The sequence below is a fragment of the Equus przewalskii genome, chromosome 6 (assembly GCF_037783145.1).
Source record: "Equus przewalskii isolate Varuska chromosome 6, EquPr2, whole genome shotgun sequence".
NCBI lineage: Eukaryota > Metazoa > Chordata > Mammalia > Perissodactyla > Equidae > Equus > Equus przewalskii.
The window spans coordinates 85,887,879-85,907,667 of NC_091836.1; the positions used below are offsets into that span (position 1 = coordinate 85,887,879).

At 53.9% G+C, this 19,789-nt stretch overlaps 1 protein-coding gene across 11 annotated transcripts in view; it reads right to left on the reverse strand.

Moving 5' to 3' along the window:
• Positions 1-19,789, reverse strand: part of ABCC8 (ATP binding cassette subfamily C member 8) — a 75,546-nt gene that overhangs the window by 11,679 nt on the left and 44,078 nt on the right. For 6 of the 11 annotated variants that reach the window (XM_070626531.1, XM_070626532.1, XM_070626530.1 and 3 more), the window contains 12 exons: positions 19,493-19,568; positions 18,644-18,749; positions 10,497-10,532; positions 8,843-8,878; positions 8,064-8,162; positions 6,906-6,990; positions 6,134-6,214; positions 4,392-4,529; positions 2,778-2,903; positions 1,781-1,880; positions 1,310-1,551; positions 1,053-1,219 (listed from right to left, as the gene is read on the reverse strand). In XM_070626531.1, coding sequence (XP_070482632.1) covers positions 1,053-1,219; positions 1,310-1,551; positions 1,781-1,880; positions 2,778-2,903; positions 4,392-4,529; positions 6,134-6,214; positions 6,906-6,990; positions 8,064-8,162; positions 8,843-8,878; positions 10,497-10,532; positions 18,644-18,749; positions 19,493-19,568 — 1,292 coding nt within the window. The remainder of the gene's footprint in view (positions 1-1,052; positions 1,220-1,309; positions 1,552-1,780; positions 1,881-2,777; positions 2,904-4,391; positions 4,530-6,133; positions 6,215-6,905; positions 6,991-8,063; positions 8,163-8,842; positions 8,879-10,496; positions 10,533-18,643; positions 18,750-19,492; positions 19,569-19,789) is intronic. The other 5 variants (XM_070626534.1, XM_070626533.1, XM_070626525.1 and 2 more) reach the window with 1 other exon arrangement.

Consider the following 19,789-nt stretch of genomic DNA (forward strand, 5'->3'; position numbering starts at 1 on the left):
TTCCTGTTTGTGGAATGAAGGTAGTTATTTTAGTGTCTCTGGAGTCATCCCCGGGTCTGGCTTCCCAAGGTGGTTGCCTGTGTAGGTCTGTAGGCATCTGGCCTGTGTCCCTGAGATTTCCCCCAGCCTCCCAAAGGGTGCTGGCTCCTCGCTAGCCTCTCTGACCCTCAAGCCCATGTGTGACCACTGCCTCCTTTCTGGGCCACTTGCTCGGCCTGACTCACTCAGCAGCTGTCCTCCCAGGGACACACAGTCCTTTCCAGAGGGACAACCTGCCAGGGGGAACAGGCCTTGGGGACAGCCTATAGGCTGACTGACCGTATGAGGCCATTCTGGCTGTTATCACTCTGGCCGTGACCAGGAGTCGGCCCAACCCCAACCAGAGAATCTCAGAACCACAGATCTGGGGCAAATAGAGAAGGTGAGTAAACTTTGAGGCCATGTCTGTGGGCCATACAGAGCTCACGAGGCTGCAAAGTAAAAAAACGCAGTCAGCTGGTGATCTCTGGCACTGACGCGGGTCAGATGACCTGTTTGCCTGTTTGGTGTTAAACTCAGTGGGCCAGCCAATTGGGCAGCGACAGCTTTAAACCGCTTTTACACCAAGCGGGCTTCGGAGTTTTTATCCATCCCATTACAGGAGATTAGAACACGCACCCCATGTCCCCACTGTCAGAGCCTGCAGGCTGGCTGAGGGAGGAGAGCGGGGTGGGGAGGGGGAGAGCTGAACCCGTGGGCGGAGCCGGGCAGATGGTACCTGACTGGGGAAGGGAAACTAGCATTTATACAGAGCCTGCAGACCCCCACTTTGAAGGGCTGTTCTGACAATTAGATGAGTAACCATGTAGCATGCCTACCATCATGTCTGGCAGGGTAAATGCCAGTTTCCCTCTGCTTCTTCTACCCAGCAGCATGCTTTTACACACACTGTCTCCTTGGGTCACCCCCAGAGCCCGTGACAGAGGTCGTGCATCCTTCTCTTATAGGTGGGAGAACTGAGGCCAGAGCGGTGACTTGCCCACAGCCTCAGCACAGCCGGGGCACAGGGGTACCTCATGGGAGCCAGGATGATCCTGTTCAGCAGGCTGCGGTGCAACCTCTTGGCCACCTTCAGCCCCGTCCACTCTACTGTGACAGACGTGACGAGGCACAGCACGATGCCCAGGCTGCAGAGCACGGTGAACACCATGGCATAGACTGTCTGGTCGAGGGAGCAGTCCTGGGCCGGGCAGAGAATGAGGGGGGTCCCAGGCGTGTCCGTGGCTCAGCCCTCTCCCCCCGGCCCCTGCCTTGGGGCTGCCAGCCGCACCTGGCTGAGGGAGCAGTTCCTGGTCGTGGGGCTCAGGGTCAGGGCGCTGTCGGTCCACTTGGCCAGCCAGTAGTCGATGGCCACCAAGACCATGTGCTTGAGCAGCTGGGAGAAAACGAGCAGCGACAGGAGCAGGATGCCGGCGGACGACAGATACTTGGCGCAGGCTCTCCATGGGATCTTGGCACGCTGGTGCAGCACCGACGACAGGTCGTCCTCCTCCTCGCTCTCGGCCGCCTCCTCTGCAGGCCGCAAGAACCCACCCTGTGGCCGCACAGTTCACATCCCTCCAAGGGTGAACCAGGGGGTATGTTATTCCCCACTTACAGATGGGAAGACTGAGGCACACAGACGGGAAGGGATTTACTCAAAGGCGCACTATCTCGCCACTCCCAGAACCTCAAACCTTAGTCCTCCCACGGTTGATGGGACCTCAGGCCGTGATTTCACTCCTGGTCCCACTGTCTGTACCTTCCTCCTCTTCCTCATCCTGCAGGAGGCCATCTCTCGAGGACATGGCCCGGGGTAGGCCCTGGGGTGGCTCTGTGGCTTTTCTCTCCATGACAGTCTCCTGAAAGACAGATGGGGCTGGCCAGGTCCTCAGAGTGTGCAGAGGGGAAAGCCACCCCTGGGGATGACCAGTGTCAGTTTCCAGGTTGCCCCTGCCTGGGGGAGCATCCAGACAGACACGTGTGTGTCTCCCAGAAGTTGCTCCTTCCCCTCCATCAGCTGACAGCCCCAAGATCCCTGTGGGAGACCACCTCACCCCTACTCCTAGTCTCCGCGACTCAGGGCAGCTGATCGTTCTCCCTGGCTCCAGGGTGGGCATGTGCCCCAGGACTGCCCAGTCTGTACATTCCACATCCCTGGCCACAGTGCTCTGTTCACGGCTGTTCAGTGCTCTGTACATGACCAAATTGGACCAACACAGTCCTGGGACTTTTGCTAACCTATCGTGGAAGAGTCATTCTCTTTCTGGCAGAGTTGCTGATCTGGGAGAATGTAAGTCTGAGACTGCCAATGGCCCTCACTGCTACCGTGAGAACGAAGCCAGTCTGAGGGGAGCAGAGCCAAGAGATGGGGAGAAACAGACTCCTGATGACATTGTTTCAGCACCTGGATCCAGCTCCACCTGAAGCTATGACTTTCCTGGGCTTTTCGGTTTTGTGAGCCAATAAATTCTTAACTTCCCTTCTTTTTTTCTTTGCTTAGCCGGTTTGAGTTGATTCTCTGAAACTTTGTAACTAAATGGTATCTGACAGTCTCAGGAAAGGGAAAGGCACCCACGTGACTCTGCCTTGGGCACAGGTACTGGCTCTCCTCTGGTAGGAGCGAGGTCATGCTCAGCTCCCATGTTGGTCCTTGGGGGCCTTCCTTGGGCAATGAGGGCAGGAAGGCCTTTATGTGTTCAGGTTCCAGCAGAACCTTTCCCTCAGGAGGTGGCTGCCTGGCCCCAGGATATACTCACCTTCTCCAGCTCTTGGTCCTGCCGGTTCATGAGCGTCTTCCAGTGCTCAAAGAGCTGGCACTCAGACCGCTGGAAGTCCTTGAGCGTGCCCTCCCTCTGGATGGTGCCGTCCTTCATAGCAATGATCTGGAAAGGCAGAAATGGGGGCTGGCTGGGGAGGAGGCACGGCAGCCACACACCAGCCTGATCGAGGAGCTTGAGGCGGGCATGCGCACATCCTCAACCCCCCCGACAAACGGCCTGCTGCTCGCCCACCCCAGTGAGCTGGGAGTGATAACCTACACCCACAACACACTCCCAGGACTGAGAGGTTGGTCCACCTGGGGGTAATTCTCAATGGCTGCTCCATGGTTGATAAGAGCATAGCAAATCAGTGCATCCTGGTCGAGCTGTCTGGTTAACCGCAAGGACTCCATCAGTGGCAGGCGTTTTTGTACACTTAACAGGCTATTGCACACTACCCTTAGCTCCTCCTGACGGAGGGTCTGGTAGGTTCCACCAGTGTTCGGCAAAGCACCTGTTGGTCTAAGTGTGTGTGGCTATGCCTCTTTGACATCAACAAAACATTTTATTTGAAACACTCCATCTTTCACACTTATGTAGACTCGTCATTAACTCCGAAAGCCACCCTGCTCCTCTCGCCCTCGCCGGCTCTGTGCTGGTGTTTAGGGAAGGCTGCCCGGGAGTCCTGTTCACGGATGCTTCAAGGAACCAGGCACCTCCGTGTCTGCCTTCTTTGCACGAAGGACTGTCCTGATCTGCCTTACCAGGGTCACCACCGAAACTCAGACACAAACCGTGTGCACGTTTTAATAGCTTTTTTTAAAAACTTGATTTTTTAAAAACCCTTTTCATAGTGGAGGGAGGGCTTTTAATCTGGATTTTTAAAAAGTCTTTTTCCATATGTAGAGGGGAGAATTGGGGGAGAACGAGGAGGCCCACTTGACTCTGGCCTGCAGCTCACGGAGGGCCTCAGTTTTCAGAGGCACATTTATATAGGAGTCAGGCAAGGCCCAGATTTCAAGTCACGTGATTTCCAACTTGAAAGTTAGACGCTTTCCAATTAATTGAAAAGTAACTAATGTCTACATGTTGAGGAGTATGGGAATTTAGTTAATGTGGGCTTTCCCCAAATTGCATTCTATTGATAACACTGAAGTTTCTATTACCTTTGCTATTGTTTGTTTCCAGATTTTCCATCTGATCCTAATTTGAATCCATCTACCCTCAGTGGGTCAGAGGGTGGAAAGATGGCTCTCCCATCCAAAAGGGCACTTGCCAAGGCCAGGGGGATGAGTCATCCGCTGGGCAGGAAACAGAAGGTAGGAACTGAGTGTCTGCTTCTTTCTGAGACCTCTTGGTACCGGCCGCACAGGTGCCCACAGGGGCCCCAGGCCAGGATGGGAATGTCTGCAGCTCTAGGTGACATCAAAGCCTTGGGCTGTGCAGGGTCTCCCTGAGATGCCCAGCCTGCATCAAGCCACTCAGTGCTGACTGTGGCCTGCTCTGTGGCCCTCAGCAATTGCTGCTAAGACACTGATCGACTCCTTGGAAGATGTTCAACTGTCTCTCAACCTCAGCCCTCCACAGCTTGAGCCTCTTGTGGCCACTCACCCAGTCCGCATGTGGCAGGTACTGTAGCTTGTGGGTCACTAGGACCACTGTCCTCTTATCGTCTCGGAGCAGCTCAAGGATGCCAGCCTGCATCAGATGGTCACTCAGATGGACATCCAGAGCTGAGAAGGGGTCATCCTGGGCAGAGGGGAGAAGGTAGGGGCAAGTGTCAAGGGAGGGAGTAACAGTGAGTATAAAAACCAGTGAGTTATACCAGCTCTGGTCTAGGGACTGACACTAGTTAGCTGTGCGGCCTTGGACAATGTGCTTTACCTCTCTGGGCCTCAGTGGCCTCATCTTAAAATGGGGCTGTTATCAGTTATCACTCTCAAACAGATCTGATCACAAGCACTTCCCGACTCCTGAACCCCCAATGGTCCGAATTCCTTAGCAGTAGTCCAGGCTCTTTACAGCCTGCTCTGTCTTCCTTTCCAGCCTCACTTTTCATCTGTCTCTTCTAAGCTCTCTACACACCAGGTTTCCAGGGAACTTGCCATTCCAGGCCTTTGCCTAAGCTGTTCTCTCTGCCTGGAGTGTTTTGCCTGCTTGATGAACTTCTATTCATCCTTCAGTGCCCCACCCAAACACTAGCTGCTTCTGTGTCCTTTCCTGACCTCCACGCCTAGCCTTTCCTCCTCTCTGCCCCCATGGTACCTGCACAAAGCTAGATATGATAGTCTGTCCCCTCCTGACTGTGAGGCCCCAAGAACTGAGACCCCTTGTCCCTATACCTGGTACAGAGTAGGAGCTCAATAAAAGTTTGCTGAAATAAATTCAAATATCCACTTTACTTCTCTCCAACCAGGTTGTTTAAAGCTCACATGGGGTCATGAACAAGGTAGTACTTTGTAGAGTGTTGTGTCTGTGTCAGATGATATAAAAACCATGAACTTTATGAATTGTGTTCAGTGGGGAGGGTTTGTGTGTGTTGAGGGGGAGAAGGAATAAAGCTGGGATCAGAGACCTGTGCCAAATTGCCTCCCAAATTTCTTTCTGTTTAACTGATTCACTTTTCAAGGCCCTCCTCCAGGAAGCCCTCCCTGATTACTCTAGCCCTCACAGTTGTCTCCCAGGACAAGGGCCCTCATAGTCTGTGCCACACAGTTTGGCTTTCAAGTGGGCTGTGGCTCTTGAGTGTGAGTGAGCTCTGTCTCCCTAATCAGACTCTAAACCTTTGAGGCCAACGGTTGGGTTTTAGAATTCCTCAGTATCAACCAAGGCACCTAACACACAGCTTGACATGAAGTAGGGCAGGGACAGCTAATATGTTTTATCTCCTGTTTGATTTCTAGAGGTTACCTGGAGTGCTGTGTTGAGAAGGATTCAGAGGCCGAGTTAAATTTCCGTGGGAAAGAATGCCATGATCAACCAGCAATGTCTGCTGTGGGCATGAGGTGGGAAGTGGCCACACACACTCCCATATTTGCAGTTCTTACAGTTGGGTGAAATAAGGGTTGACAGGTGGGGGCTGTCCTCCGGGGAGGCGGCCTGTGACTACTACTCACCTCCCCTCATCGCTACTGCAGAGCTCCGTGTGAGGTCCACAGGGGTCACTGCCCTATTCCCCTCTCAGCCTTCCCATCAACCAGATGGGCAGGTAATGTCTCTGGCAGGAGACGTTTGCCCTGGAGAGGGAGGTTGTCTGGTGATGGCGTGTGTGTGTGTGCATGTGTGTGCAGATAATGAACCAGGCAGGCAGCCAGAGACGAGGGCCCCAAGGAGGTGCCGGCTGGTGCACTCACCAAGAAGACGACATTGGTGTGCTGGTAGAGGGCTCGGGCCACGCTGATTCGCTGGCGCTGACCGCCAGACAGGTTGATGCCCTGTCACCAAAGGGAAGGAAAGGTCATGCCCTTATAGCCCTTCAGGAGAGACTGACCTGGCCCCTACTCGACAGCGGGCTCCCTGGGACAGAGGCTGGGCTCTCTCCACCTCTGCGCCCCTCCTCACCTTGCCGAGAGGAGGAACCTGTACATGTTTACTGAATTCATTGGGAAGTGGGGAGTATGATCCCCAGGGCTTTGAAGACTCATCATGTAGGTGCTAGGGGCCATCTGACCAGCGAAAACCAAGACAGAGGAAGTAGGGATTGAAATCATACACGAGGAGGACAGCCATGGGGGAATCCTACTCTAAGCTTATGGAGGAGGGGCCCCGCCTGGAAAGTGAACAGGAAAAACACAACCCTGAGCCAGCACTGTGCCATGTGGGCTCTGGGTATATAGTCTGGACGTGAATGCAGGAGAGGTCAAGTTGTCTCCAGCCTGGGAAGGCGCTAAGCTGACCTTTGCACCAGGCAGGGCAGAAAACTGGTCAAGGACAGCCACCAGTCCAGGGCTCAAGGAGATCATTTTGACCCCACTGCAGGCAACTCTTCAGCCGTCACCCTCTCTCATGTCGCAGTTACCTGCTGTCCCTGAGAAGGATCTCAGGGTGTGGTGGTGGTGATGGGTGGGGAGCAGGGGAGATGGAGGGCCCCAGCTTTGAGAAAGCCCCATGGAGGCTGCTACGAACCCGTTCCCCAATCTGGGTCTGGTCTCCATGGGGCAGGATGTCGATGTCCGGCTGCAGGGAGCAGGCTTCAATGACCATCTTGTACCTGGAGCAGGGTGGGGTGGGGACACAGTGGATCAGCCTGGACAGACTTGTGCCTGAGCACCTGCAGAGGGCCATTAGCCTCTGGGCAGCTGTGCCCGAGGTGAGCAATGGCTTTAATGGGCCTCCCGATTGAGGGCAAGCAAACACGATGTGAGCCCGAAAAGAGCTGAGGGCAGCACCTCACACAGTCTCGGAGCAAGTTAAATATTTGAAGGATGAAATTGGATGGGGGCAAATATGCCACGTAAGTGACAAGAGAGGGTCCTTGGCCTCTGTGCAGCTGGAAAGGCTACCGCCAGAGCCCAGGCTTGGGGCGCTGCCATGGGAAATCACTGCTGGTTGGTTTCGGCAGTAATGATGATGGCTGGGCAAATATTTGCCCAGCCTGCTCCTCTCATACTTCCCCGGCCAGCTCTTCACCCAGGCAGATGCCAGCCAGGCTTCATGGAGGCGTCAGAGTGTCTTGGTGACACGTACTTGATTGTCAGGCAGCTTTGGACTTGAGACTCATTTCTGTCACTTACTGGTTGGGTGGCCTTGGGCAAGTTCCTAACCTTTCTGAGGCTTGGTTTCCTCATCTGTAAAATGGGGATGATAACAGTACCCGCCTACTGGGGTTGCCTGAGCATTAGAGGAAATCACGCGTACAAAGAGCTTGGTGCCTGGTAAAAGCTCAGTCGATGTCAGCTGTTATTATTATCACAGGAGGGAAAATAGTGCACAGGCTGCAGAGCTGGGGGGAGGGCATCACGAGAACGGAGAGTCATGGAGAGCTGGCCAGTCCTCCCACCAGCCGCCAGAGCAGGGGGCGGGGCTCCAGCACCCCTTCCCCCGCTGCCCCCTCACCCACGTGAGCTGACTGCCCTGATGCACAGGCACATCTGGATCGTTTCCAGGTGGACCATATGGAACAGACTGGGATCCAGATAAGGGGGCTGGGGAGCGGGACGGCTGAGTGTGGAGATGGAGGGAGGGGCAGGGCAGCTGCCTGGGGCGTGGGGATGGGGCAGGTGCTTAATGCTGCCCATGACCAATTTCCCCTCCCCCAGCCCGCCTCCCACCGAGAGCCTTTACCGTTGTTTGTTGAAGGGACTCTCAAAGGTGATGTTCTCCTCCACAGTGGCATTTAGCAGCCACGGTTTCTGAGAAGCGTAGGCCACGGGGCCTCTCTTCCTGGAAAAAGCAGGGTGGGAGTAGGGGAGACATTCTCAGGGCAGCTGTCCAGCTGATGGCTTAGACCAGGCCCGGGGGTGGGGGCTGTGCTGAGAGGGGGAGGTGCAGTTGGTAGAAGCCTGCTCTGTGTGGCCTCTGGTGGCCTCTCCTTCCCACAGGGCTGGAGGCAGGCTTGGGTGCCGGGTCTTAGCTGCCTTGAGGGGATGGGACCGCAACCCCTCCTGCCTTACACCCCACCTGCCCCGCCCCTGCAGTCCCTTCTCCTTCCTGCGTCTCTACCCAGAGCTGGGGAGGAGGCCAAAGTGTGACCAAACCAAGTAACCACTGGACACCTGAGTCCCTCCTTCCTTGAGCAGCCCTTAAAGCACTCCACTTTGATAAGACTTTGGAAAGCAGGTAACTCTCCAAACAGGACTTTTTAAAAAAGTGGAGCCAAGGAAACCACATTTAGCGCAATGTGGTTCTTGAAGACAAAAAAAAGAAAAAAGGAAAAGATGACCACTAGATAAAAATGCTCTGGTGTGAAGGGAGAAAACCAGCTGAGGGAGCAGAGCCCCACCACTGGCCTCCTCTGCAGCTGGGCTGGACCTGGGGGCTGCCCCCCCAGAGCTCAGTGACTCCCTGGTCCTGGAGCCCCTCAGAGGAAGCCTGCCCGAGGCGGTGCTCCCAGGACACAGTACCTGACGTCCGCGTCGGCCGCCGGCTCCCGCTCGGGGCTGCAGCAGGGGAGGAAAGAGGCACCTTAGGGTTCACAGCGGTGGCCGAGTTCTCCAGAGCCGTCTGAGCTCCCTCAAACCCAGCCTGAGTGCCCTCGTAATCCCTGGGACCAAGTCTGCAGCCACACACGCTGCAGGAAGGGGTTAGGAGCAGGGGGTGGCCATCCTGGGGGAGCCTCCACTGCCTGAACCCGTGCAGTGTCCAGAATACACATGGGGTGTGTGAGGAGGGCCCTGGGGACCTGGTTAAATAAAGATCGTGAGTCGGGGAAGGCATCATTGGTGTAGGCTCCTGGGGGGGAAACTTTCTGCGTCAGAGGAGAACCAGGCCCAGCATGGGGCTCTCCAGACCCAGGCTCTGTGTTGGGCGCAAATGCACCGGCCGGGAGTCCTGCACACACAGCTGAGGCAGAGGGTGCTCTCCGGCCAGAGCCTGGCGGGGCAGGCCGACAGGGTGCCCGCAATTTGTGGGTGGGGGCCTACAGCCGATGGAACTCGGGGTGGCACCTAGAGAGCCGAGAAGGGCTCCAGGCGTAATTTGCAGCCCCACGTGGCCCCGTCAGAAGACAGCCATGGAATCGGGGGATCTGCTGGGAGAGACAGTCAGCTGCGGAGCCCATGTGCCCTGGACTGTCCCAAACCGCTCCACTGTCAAATGCTCTGTCCTGTTGTTCTCATCCACACGTTCGTCCTCGCCACATACCAAGAGGTCTGATTTTTGGCTCAAGAAATACGATCACTCTGGCTAGAGAGGCTGGCCTGTCATCACACCCTGGCACTTGGGACAAGGTGGGAAAAGGCAGAGAAAACACAGAGAAGGGAAACCTCTTTGGTGTTGGAGAGTGAAGGCCAGAAGCTTAAACTTATTTATAAAGTTGAGTCAACCTTCCCAGCCTGCCTCCCACCTCCAGCGAGTTTCAAATGCTCTCGGGAGAGGTGAGGTTAGGGAGGGTTTTGAGGGCCTCAGAGCCTCATTAATCTATCTCACTTGGACTTTTTAGACAACAAGAATGTAAAGCACATTGAACAGAAAGCAACCAGACCAAATTTTCTGCCTGGACTGGGGGATACCCATCTCTTCTCCTTACAGCTGTGTTTCCCAACTTTTTTTCGTGAGCACCCCCGAGGGCCATGTTAGACATATTTTTTTCTAATTGTCCTTTCCCTGCCACATTTCTTTTTCAATTCAGTGGATTTCATTATATTCAGTAGGTTGTGCAACCATCACCTCTATCCAATTCCAGAACATTTTCATCGCCCCCAAAAGAAACCCCATACTCATTAGCAGCCACTCCCTTCCTCCCTTCCCACACGCCAATGGCAACCACTCAGCTACTCTCTGACTCTACCCACCATGACATTTTAATACCACAGACACACTACGTATCTGTTTATATACTGTGGCCCATTGTAATATCTAAGTTTTTTCTTTCCCTAAGAACCAGATTTTGCCCTTGTTGAGAATGTATGCCTTAATACAAGGCCTCATGCCTCTGACATTATGTAGGCTGCATGCCCCTGAGTCCATACTCAGGATTCCCCCCAGAGGCACCTCCTGCCCCCACCCAGCCCCTTCCCTTTATCAGGACCCACTTCCCACCCAGTTCCAAGGCTGTACCTGGGGTCCTCTCCCGTCTCACTGTCAGGAAGGCTGCTGGGCACAAAGGGGAAAAAACACCACGAGTTACCTCTCACTCCATTGTCTTTCTCTCCAACACACTGTGTCTTTGGGGAAGCAATCCCCACAACCCCCACCCCTCCCACCCACCCCCAGTGTCCCCAAGTGGCTTCCTCGGGGGCAGAAAGTGCTCTTCTCCATCTCTGTCCCTCCTGCAGCACCTGGCTGGGCACCCTCCAAAAGCAGGGCTTGCTCAGTGCTCCTGGCCCGACTCAGAGCAGGAGGGAGCCCGGCTGGGCACCAGGGCCGTCTCACTGCTGGGAGAGCTAAAGCTCAGAGAGGGACGGTGACTTTCCCAAGGTCGTGGACATTTCACGCAGTGTTTTCACACTGTGGGCCCCAATAAGTGGGTCTGAAATAAGTGAATTGCAACTGCACTAAAAATGAAAACAAAAACAAAAAACTAGTGTGCACTGCCTGTTTTTTTTTTTTTGTACTTTTTGTGTGGATTTTCCCCCTTATCCATCAATGCACGAATGTGGTGGACTGTGACGTAAAATGCACCTCCTACTGTGGATTAGAGTGAAAAGTTCTGAGAACCACTGAGCAAGGTGACCTGAATTTGGGTGCCAACTTTGCCAGTGCTCCTTCTCCTGCCCCAGGCACCGCTCAACCTTCCAGAAGCAGCCTCCTGAGAGTGAAATGTGTACTTCTGCACGTTTGGGGAAAAATGATTTGCTCTGTTGTCATACAGATCTTACTTTAATAATACTAAAACCAGCTAATGTTTATAGCACTTTTATAAGCTATTTTAAAACTCAAAATAACCATATGAAGGAGTTTTGACTGACCCCACTTTACAAAGAAAGTGAGGATCAGAAAGGCTAATTAACTTAGCCAAAGTCACACAGCCAACAAGTAGGAGAGAAAATAGATTTGTCTGACTCCAAAGCTTCATGCTCTTAATGACCACGCTACATTACTCCACGGTGATTACTCATGCTGTAGCTCTGATAAACGCCTTTTTGTCAGGAAAACCAGGATGGACGGAAGCAGGGATGGGAAGAAGCCTGATGAAATTCTTCTCTGCCCTCCACTGAGGGACAGAATTGAGTGGGATGTAATCACCAGATCCTGTTCTCTGATCTTTGTGGTCTCATTTCATTCTCTCAACCCAACCTAACCTCGAGTTCCCTAACCATCAGATGGCTCTAACTTATGGACCAGCTGATAACGCAAGACAGATGAAAACCCCAAAGCTTACGCACTCCAACTCTGCGGCCACGGCCCAGATCAGCTTATCTCTGGAGTCTTCAGCCTTGACTGCTTCCAGAGTTGCAACGGCTGCTATTTATCTGGAGGAAAGCACGTCTGCAGCCTCCCTGAGGACCCCAGCGAGCAATGAGCTCTCGGCCCTAACTCAGTTTGCATCATTGTCTGGGCTGCTCAATTAGCCCTGATAATGGACTACCTTCCTCTCTAATCAGCTCCTGCGTAAGTCTTTTGTCTCCAGTGGGATTTTAAGGCAGGAAGAGCATCTTTTTCAGCCCCCACAGTCCTTAGCACACGACAGACAGATCTATAATAAATGGAGGTTGTTAACTGACGTGTCAATCGTTTGCGAAGGAGGGAGGGAGCCTAGCACTCCATGCGGCAGTCCTCATGTCCTCATGCCCGGCACTGCGGGAAGCTCTTTGTATTCCCCACTGCATCCTCACAACAACCCTAGAAAGACGAGTTAGGATTCCCATTTTACAGATGGGGAGACTGAGGCCCAGAGTTTGCACAATGTGCCCAATGTTACAGAGCTGGGAAGAGGGGAAGCTGGGGTGTGAATCCAGGTTCATCATCTCTTTCCTGTGTGGTCCCAGCCTCCCTAGAACGAGCCTCCTCAAGACTCTGTGCATCTATGTTTTAATCTGAAAAGTAAAGAATGGTACACGGGCAGGCACTTTCTCTCCACGATTGCTGGGCCCTTAAATGAACGTTGGGGGCATTCGATTCCTCCTTGGCCTGCACTTTTGGGACCAAGCACTGAGCTGAAAGGACCATTCCCCCAGCTCTCCAACCCCGTGTCCTTCCCTCCAGCCAGCTCCGAGCTGGGTGTGTGTGCGCCCCGAGTCAAGGTACAGAGCCCGCCCGGAAGGGACCCCCGTCTGCAGAGCCAATCAGACAGGTACAGAAGTCAGAAAGTTTCAGGGCCAAAAGGAAACTGGGAGCAAGAAAGTATTATAGAAATGTCGGGGGAAAGCACACACTGTATGCAAATACTTAGAGAAAAGACTGGAAACTTCTGGGCCATGGGATACTAGGTGACTTTTACCTTCTTTATACTTGTGTATCTCTTCTAATTTAATGTACTTTCTTTTAGAATCAGAGAAAAATGTAATTTTTTAAAAAGGAGTTTGGGGGAGGAAGAAATCTGAGAAGGGGAGGAAGGGCTCCTAGAAGAGACAGCTGAGCTGAACCTTGAAAGGGAAGGATGGAGATGGTGGCGATGCAGGGACGGAATTCCGTGTGGGAGGGGGAGGCAGCTGATGAACACGGGCAGTGCGGAGAAGTGCAAAGAAAATGGGCTCTCAGGTTTGTATCTGAGGGGCTTCTCCACTCACTCGTGGTGAAACCTTCGGCAGGTCCCTTTACTTAGGGGAGCCTCTCTTTGTCTATAAAATTGAGGTAATGGTACAAACCTCACAGCAACACTGGGAGAATATATTACAAATACAGCTCCCAGCTGGCTGGAGGGAAGGACATGAAAATGGAGAGCTGGGGGGACCGTCCTTTCAGCTCAGTGCTTGGTCCCAAAGGTGCAGGCCGAGGAGGAATGGAACGGCCCCACTGCTCATTTAAGAGCCCAGCAGTCGATAAAAAGGGGAGACGTTCAAACTGAAGTAGGAGAGAGTTCAGACTTACAAGTCTCCACAGTCCATTTATCCTGCCCTAGAAAGGCTTGTCGCTGCCCTGAAGCCTATTACCTGTCACCCATGCTGCCCTTTGCAATTGATGTCATTGGGTCCTCATGCCAAGTCTCCGGGAAAGCAAAGGGTTTTTTTCATTGTCCAGATGAGGAAACTGAGCCTCAGAGAGGTGAAGTAACCTGACCAAAGTCACACAGAAAGGCGAGTGGCAGAGTAAGGACTATAACCAGAGACCATCTGGTTCCCAAGCCTGGCTCGTCACATCCACACAGTGCCCCTTCTTCTATCTCCCCTCCATCTCACCACACTGCCCCTCCAGGAAAACTGGGGTGCACCTGAGCCCCTAACCCCAACTCTCCAAAGGCTCCAGGAACTGTATGGGCAGAACGGACCAAAGAGCAGGGCTGGGAGGAGCCTATTTCTCACCCCTGGGAGATCAGGGGGCTCAGAGTCAGCTGTCACACAGGGCAACAGTATTCTGGGGCAGCCCTGGGCGAGCAGGGCCCAGGCCTCCTGAGCGGCACAGACACAAGTGATAAATCGTTGGTACGCGGGGGCCTTGGCAGGCGATGGGGCAGGGGGCTCGATCTGCAGCTCCTCTTAGGAGGTGGGAACTTCACCTCAGTGTTTTCCTGGGGCCCTGCTCCCTGCTGGCTCCCCGGGGACATTTAAAATCATTCCACTGGGGACATTAATGGCCCTATTCTTTATTTCCAAGCAAAGAACTTCACTTGAGTATATCTGCTAAAATTGACTCTTTATAAAAATGCTTTCCTCTTAAAGATTAAATAAAGAGCCTACAAATTCCCAGGCTGACAGTGCATTGAAGCCAAGGGCCAGACAGGGGCAGGTGACTATTATTAAAGTGAATGTCAGGGAGCCACACGGCTCTCCCTGAGACCCGGAGCTGGGGGGCTGGCGTGCCAGATCTGCTCAGGGCTGCCATGTAACTCTCCTGGCTAGAACTCAGCACCTTTCCCCGGGGGCCCTCCGTGCCCACCCGAGGGCTCTGTCTGCATGTGTCTGTCCACCCAGGACTGGTGAGCCCCCTGAGGGCAGGGCCAGGTCTCCTCTTTTGCGGCTTATACAGGGTGGTTCACAAAATACACATCCTGCACTGGGCACCTGGGCTACAACGTGGACAACCCTCACGCCCCATCCTCAAGGAGCTCCGTGTCATGGGGGAGACGGACGCATCGGCAGATAGTCACATAGTGAGAGGCGGGCACTAAGGGGATTCCTACATTCCCGGTGTCGGCGGAGAAGTTGGTGGTAGAATTCTGGGTGGAGCAGCTTGGGCAAAGACACGTGGGAAGGAGAGAGATGTAAAGACGCCTTTATCACGGCTCTCTCAAAGGTCACCAGTGGTTCCTGGTTCATTCATTTAGCAAATGAATTCATTTAGCAAAGGATCTGTGGATATGGAGAGACAAGTAAATTATGGTCCCTGTGCCCAGGGAGCTCACTACAGTCTCTCCTGGGAGACGGGCTGAAGTCCAGTTAAAGAGTAACAGGGGACTTTTGTTCCTGGCATAGAAGTACATCATCGAAGAATAATATTTACAGTAATATTTATAGGGCACTAACCATGTGCTAGGTTAAGCCTCACATCAACTCCATGGCTAATATGGGAAAACCGGTACAGAACGGCCATGGAATCTCCCAGAGCACAGAGCCCAGATTTGACCTCAGCTACCCTGCCTCCAGAGCTTTTGCTCCTGTCTGCTCAGCCCTACTGCTCATTTGTTCATTGAAGGGAATAAGCGAATGGTTGTACAAACAAACCAATCTCCCCAGAGCATCCTCCATTCTGCACTTCCTAATCCCCCAGTGGCCCGCCTGGGCCTCCTGGGACACTCTCTGGCTTCCTGGTCACCAGGCCTCGGCCCCAGTATGGAAGAAAAACATCAGAGCAGCCTGGCATTGCCCTCGCCTCTGGCTGCACACAGGCAGACCCGCGGGAGCAGCTCCCAGGTCAAACGCTGTTTTGCACTTGGCTCATTTTGCAAGCGCAACATCGCCTTGCAGATCTGGGGCCTAGTGTGTGAGGCACGGAGGTCCTGTAAGTAATGGAGGGGGGGCCCACAATACATAGCCTGCACACTTAACTCATTGCCCAGAATAGGTGGGCTGGACAGAGCTGTGTATGTGTCCAGAATTTTGAGAGGCAAAGAGCAGATGAAATCAGCTGAGTTGTGTCTGCCCAGATTCCTCCTGCTCCCAGCCACTGTCATGAGCTCCTAACTGGTGTCCCTTCCTGCAGTCTCTCTCTGTCTGATCCCTCACCCTGTCTCACCAGCATGATTCTTCCACAGCCTACAGGCTAAATCTTATTTCCCGAGCCTGACGTATAGGGGTGTCTGGCCCAAGCCCAGCCCCCTTTGTCAGTCCCGTTTTCCCCACTGCACCCCTCTCACCACCTGCTCCGGCACCTCTTTCACAGCAGCAGCCTTTGCCCACGCTGACGCTCCTGTCTGGAACACCTTCCTCTCTTGCTCCTGCATTTTCCAACTGATGACACCATACTCATCCTCTGAGGCTCAGACACCACCTCCACTTGAGACTTCTCTCCTTGATGGCAGAGTTCACTGCTCTTCCTCTGTGCTCCATTATGGCACTGCTCTCCTCTCCCCTCCCTTAAGAGCAGGGGCCTCGTTTTAATCATCTTTGCATTCTTATTGCTGTCCCCAACCTCTGGCACACAGTAGGTGCTCAATAAATATCGGGTGAGTGAATATATCAATGCAGAGAGACCGGAGCATGAGTTCAGCCAAAACAAATTCTCACAATTTCCTAGCATTGGCCGCCAGCTACCCTGATGCGCCTCGCCGTGCTTGGGAGGAAAGTGCACCAGGGAGGAGGGCAAACTGGAGAAACGAGAACATTCTCACCACCCGCACCCCCTCCCCCAGCCTCGAACAGAGCCAGGAGCTGGGGCGCAGGCTGCCCATTGAGGATCGTGAGTGTCAACAAGGACAGAGCTGTGAGCATCCGTGTGGGGAGTCTGCTGATGAGGCTGGGGATGTGTCCCGGCCACAGGGGCTGCCGGCCCTTGGACCGTCAGGACAGCTATTTCTTCCTGTTGCTCTGGAGCCCCTTCCCCGTAAGCACACACCACAAAATCCATGCGCTCAAGCACCTGGGTGCAAATCCCTCTTTGGCTGTTCAAAAGCTGGGTGCTGTGGGCAACCTGCTTCACCTCAGTTTCATCATCTGTTAAATGGGGATAATGATAATACCTACCTCACAGTTCGGTGAAGGCTGACTGAGACAATGAAGTCAACACGGTGCCTTGCACACGTAAGAGGTTCCCGAAGAGAGCGGAGGCAGCAGTCAGACCCTGAGGCTCAGCCCAGCTCAGAGAAGAGGTGGGGCTGAGGCAGGGCAGGGCTGAGGAGCATGAGCTGCTACCCAGCAGGCCTTCTGCCTCTACAGAGGACAGACTGGTGCTGATGCTGGTGTGAGGCCACCCGAGGGTGAGGATGGTGGGATGGAGAGGAAGAAAGTGGGGCAAAGGGACCAGGCTCACAGGCAGTTTGACTCAGGCTGAGTGGGACATAGAGAGGGGCATCCAGGGGCAGCCCCACTCTCTAAACTCTGTAATCCCATCTAGAAAAGGCTTGCCCTCTACATGGAACTTAGAGAATAATCCCTGGGACTAGGACCCAGGGGACCCCAGCCCAAGGCAGCAGCCAGGCTCGAGGGAAGGAGCCTGGGCTTGGTTCCCTGCTCCACACACTGACCCATGAGTCACCCAACCTCTCTGCCCTCAGTTCCTACTCCTGCAAAATGGGTGGTAACACCCAGCGGGAGGCTTCATGAGTTCATGCGTGCAGTGTGCTTCACAAAGGGCCTGGCCCATAGCAGGCACCCAGTCAGCACTGGCTGCTTTCTCAGTTCACAGTTCCCTGGGGCTCCTGTCTTCCTGGCACAGACACGCGCTGTCAGCCAACGGGCAAGGCTCCTCGCTCCAAAGCTGAGGGGCAGTTGGTACAAGGGACTGGCAAAGTGACCCCAAACCCAACGCCTGGACCTTCCCTGTCAGGTTGTGATGAGAAATCCCCAAACAAGATGGGGACTGGAGGCAGAGACCCCTCGGCCCCAAATGCACCACAGTCCCCGATGGAATTCAGGCTCCAGAGACTGAGGTCACAGGAAAGCCAAGAGGCTCGTCTGCCAGTCCACAGCACCGCTGAGGAGGGAAACTTGCCATCTGTTGGATGCCCCATTCAAGGACATTTTGGAAAAGCAGGAAATGGGGGTGCACACAGGCATGCAGACACTGGGCCCAAGGTCCTTCTCTCTGCTCAGTTCTGTGCTCACACTTAGGAAAACTTAGGACAACTTCCCTTGGAAAGGACTGCTTTCCTGGGCCTCTGCTGCACTAGCTGTGACCTTGTTCCTGAGGGAGGCCCTACAAACCTGGATCAGGTCCCTCTTTCCCTGGGCTACGGGGGGCTCCGAGCCAGGTTTCGCGTTGCCGGCCTCCTCTGCAGCCATCCCCTGCCCAGGTTTCTGAACACCGATTCCACCCTCCGCATTTCTCAGCTCTTCTTTTCCTACCTTTAACAAGGTGTTTATTTTATACGTATCTCATATCAACGAGTTTCAAGTGCTTTTTGGAAGTAGGTGGGTATAAACAATACCTTCACGATTGACTCAGCCTGGGGTTCTGCTCTTTAATTAAGACAGTGGTCTTTGCCCAGACACCCACGTTTGTCTGGGTTATCTCTGGCTCCTCAAAACACTGAATGGTCTGTGTCAGCTTCGCTGATGACCAAGCCGGAAACCAATGTTTATGTTGCTACTCCTCACTCTGGGGGGTGACACAACTGAGTGACCATGGGATCTGGAGTCAAACAGAACTGAGTTCGAATTCCAGCTCTGTCACTTATTAGCTGGGTGAATTAGGGCACATAGTTTAACCTTCATTTATAAAACGAGAACCGTTAACAGTACTTACCTAGCTGGTTGTCATAGGATTAAATGAAATAATGCGTGCAGAGGACTTAGCAAAGCACCTGGCACATAGTAAGAGTTTAAGAAATACCAATGATAATAATGAGAATAAGAATTGACTGCATTTATTGAGTACTCACTGAACCCACAGCGGGTACTCAATAAATACATGGTGCATCCTCAACTGAGATGGATGCTTGAAGGGGGACTGCCCACCTGGCCACTGTTAGTCTCTCCCCACTAACTGAGCCCCGAGGGTGCATTCAGTACCTGTTCCAGAAGACGGCCCCTGAGATCTTCTGCATCTCCCCCAGCGTGGCCAGGAGGAGAGAGGACTTGCCACAGCCCACCTGCCCCACGATCATGGTCAGCTGGCCTGCAGGGAGGGAGGGCAGCAGATGCGAGCGGGGCCAGGAGGGAGTCTGAACGACCACCACCCTGAAAGACAGACAGACAGATACACCCAACCTGGGGCCTTCATTTGCTTTCCTCCTACCTAGAATCCCCAGGGAGTCCTGTCCCCCTTCGAGAAAGGTTTCCTTCTGGAAACCTACATCCTCCTTCTGGCTCGCCAGGTCCTTCCTCCACAGCTGATCCCCGTTCCCCTTCCTAAGCACTCAATTCTTCCTTCCAATGCTCCCCACTGTGAGCCCAGCTCCTCATGGTCCCAATGAAGGCCACCCGGGGTCCTACTTCCATCCTACTTCCATGCTTTGCTCATGGTGCTGCTTTTCCCTGGATGCCCACCCTGCCGCACGGCCCGAGGGACCCTCCTCGTTCTCAGAATCCCCACCTCTTCCACAACACCTTCCCTGGCTAATTGGGACTGCTCTTCTCTTTGTGAAGTGCCCACACTGTCTGCAACAGATGGTTTGACATCAAAACCCCGCTGTCTTGCCCCGTCCTTGTTGCTGCACTCCTACCTAGCACCTCGAGGGTGTAGCCCACCTCCTCTCTAGCGTTCACTCCCCAGAGCACCCACGAGAGTGTGCACAGAGAGCAGGGACTCAATGAAGGCTGATTTTTCTCCATGTCGTTCAGGGGAACATGGGGAGGGGCGCTTCAGATATGACTCCAACGGGGACCCAGACCATGATGGAGGGGTGAGCTGGGCCATACCTCGGGGGATACGGATGGTGATGTTGGACAGTGTGGGGATTCCATCGGGGGTCCACGTGAAGAAGCCTCCGATGATCTTTGTGGGTAGCATCCCACCACGTGGAAGAGAACAGTAAGGCAGCTGTTTCTCAGTGTGAATAGTCTCTTGCCTCCTCTCCCCCATGAAAGTCAAAAACACTGATTCCAGTCCTTGGATCATTTCCAGGATGGTGGGGTGGGGTGGGGTGGGGAGGGGGGCCTTCTCATGCAGATCCCTGCTCAAGGCTCCCAACCCTGAGACGCCATGGGTCCCCCCCG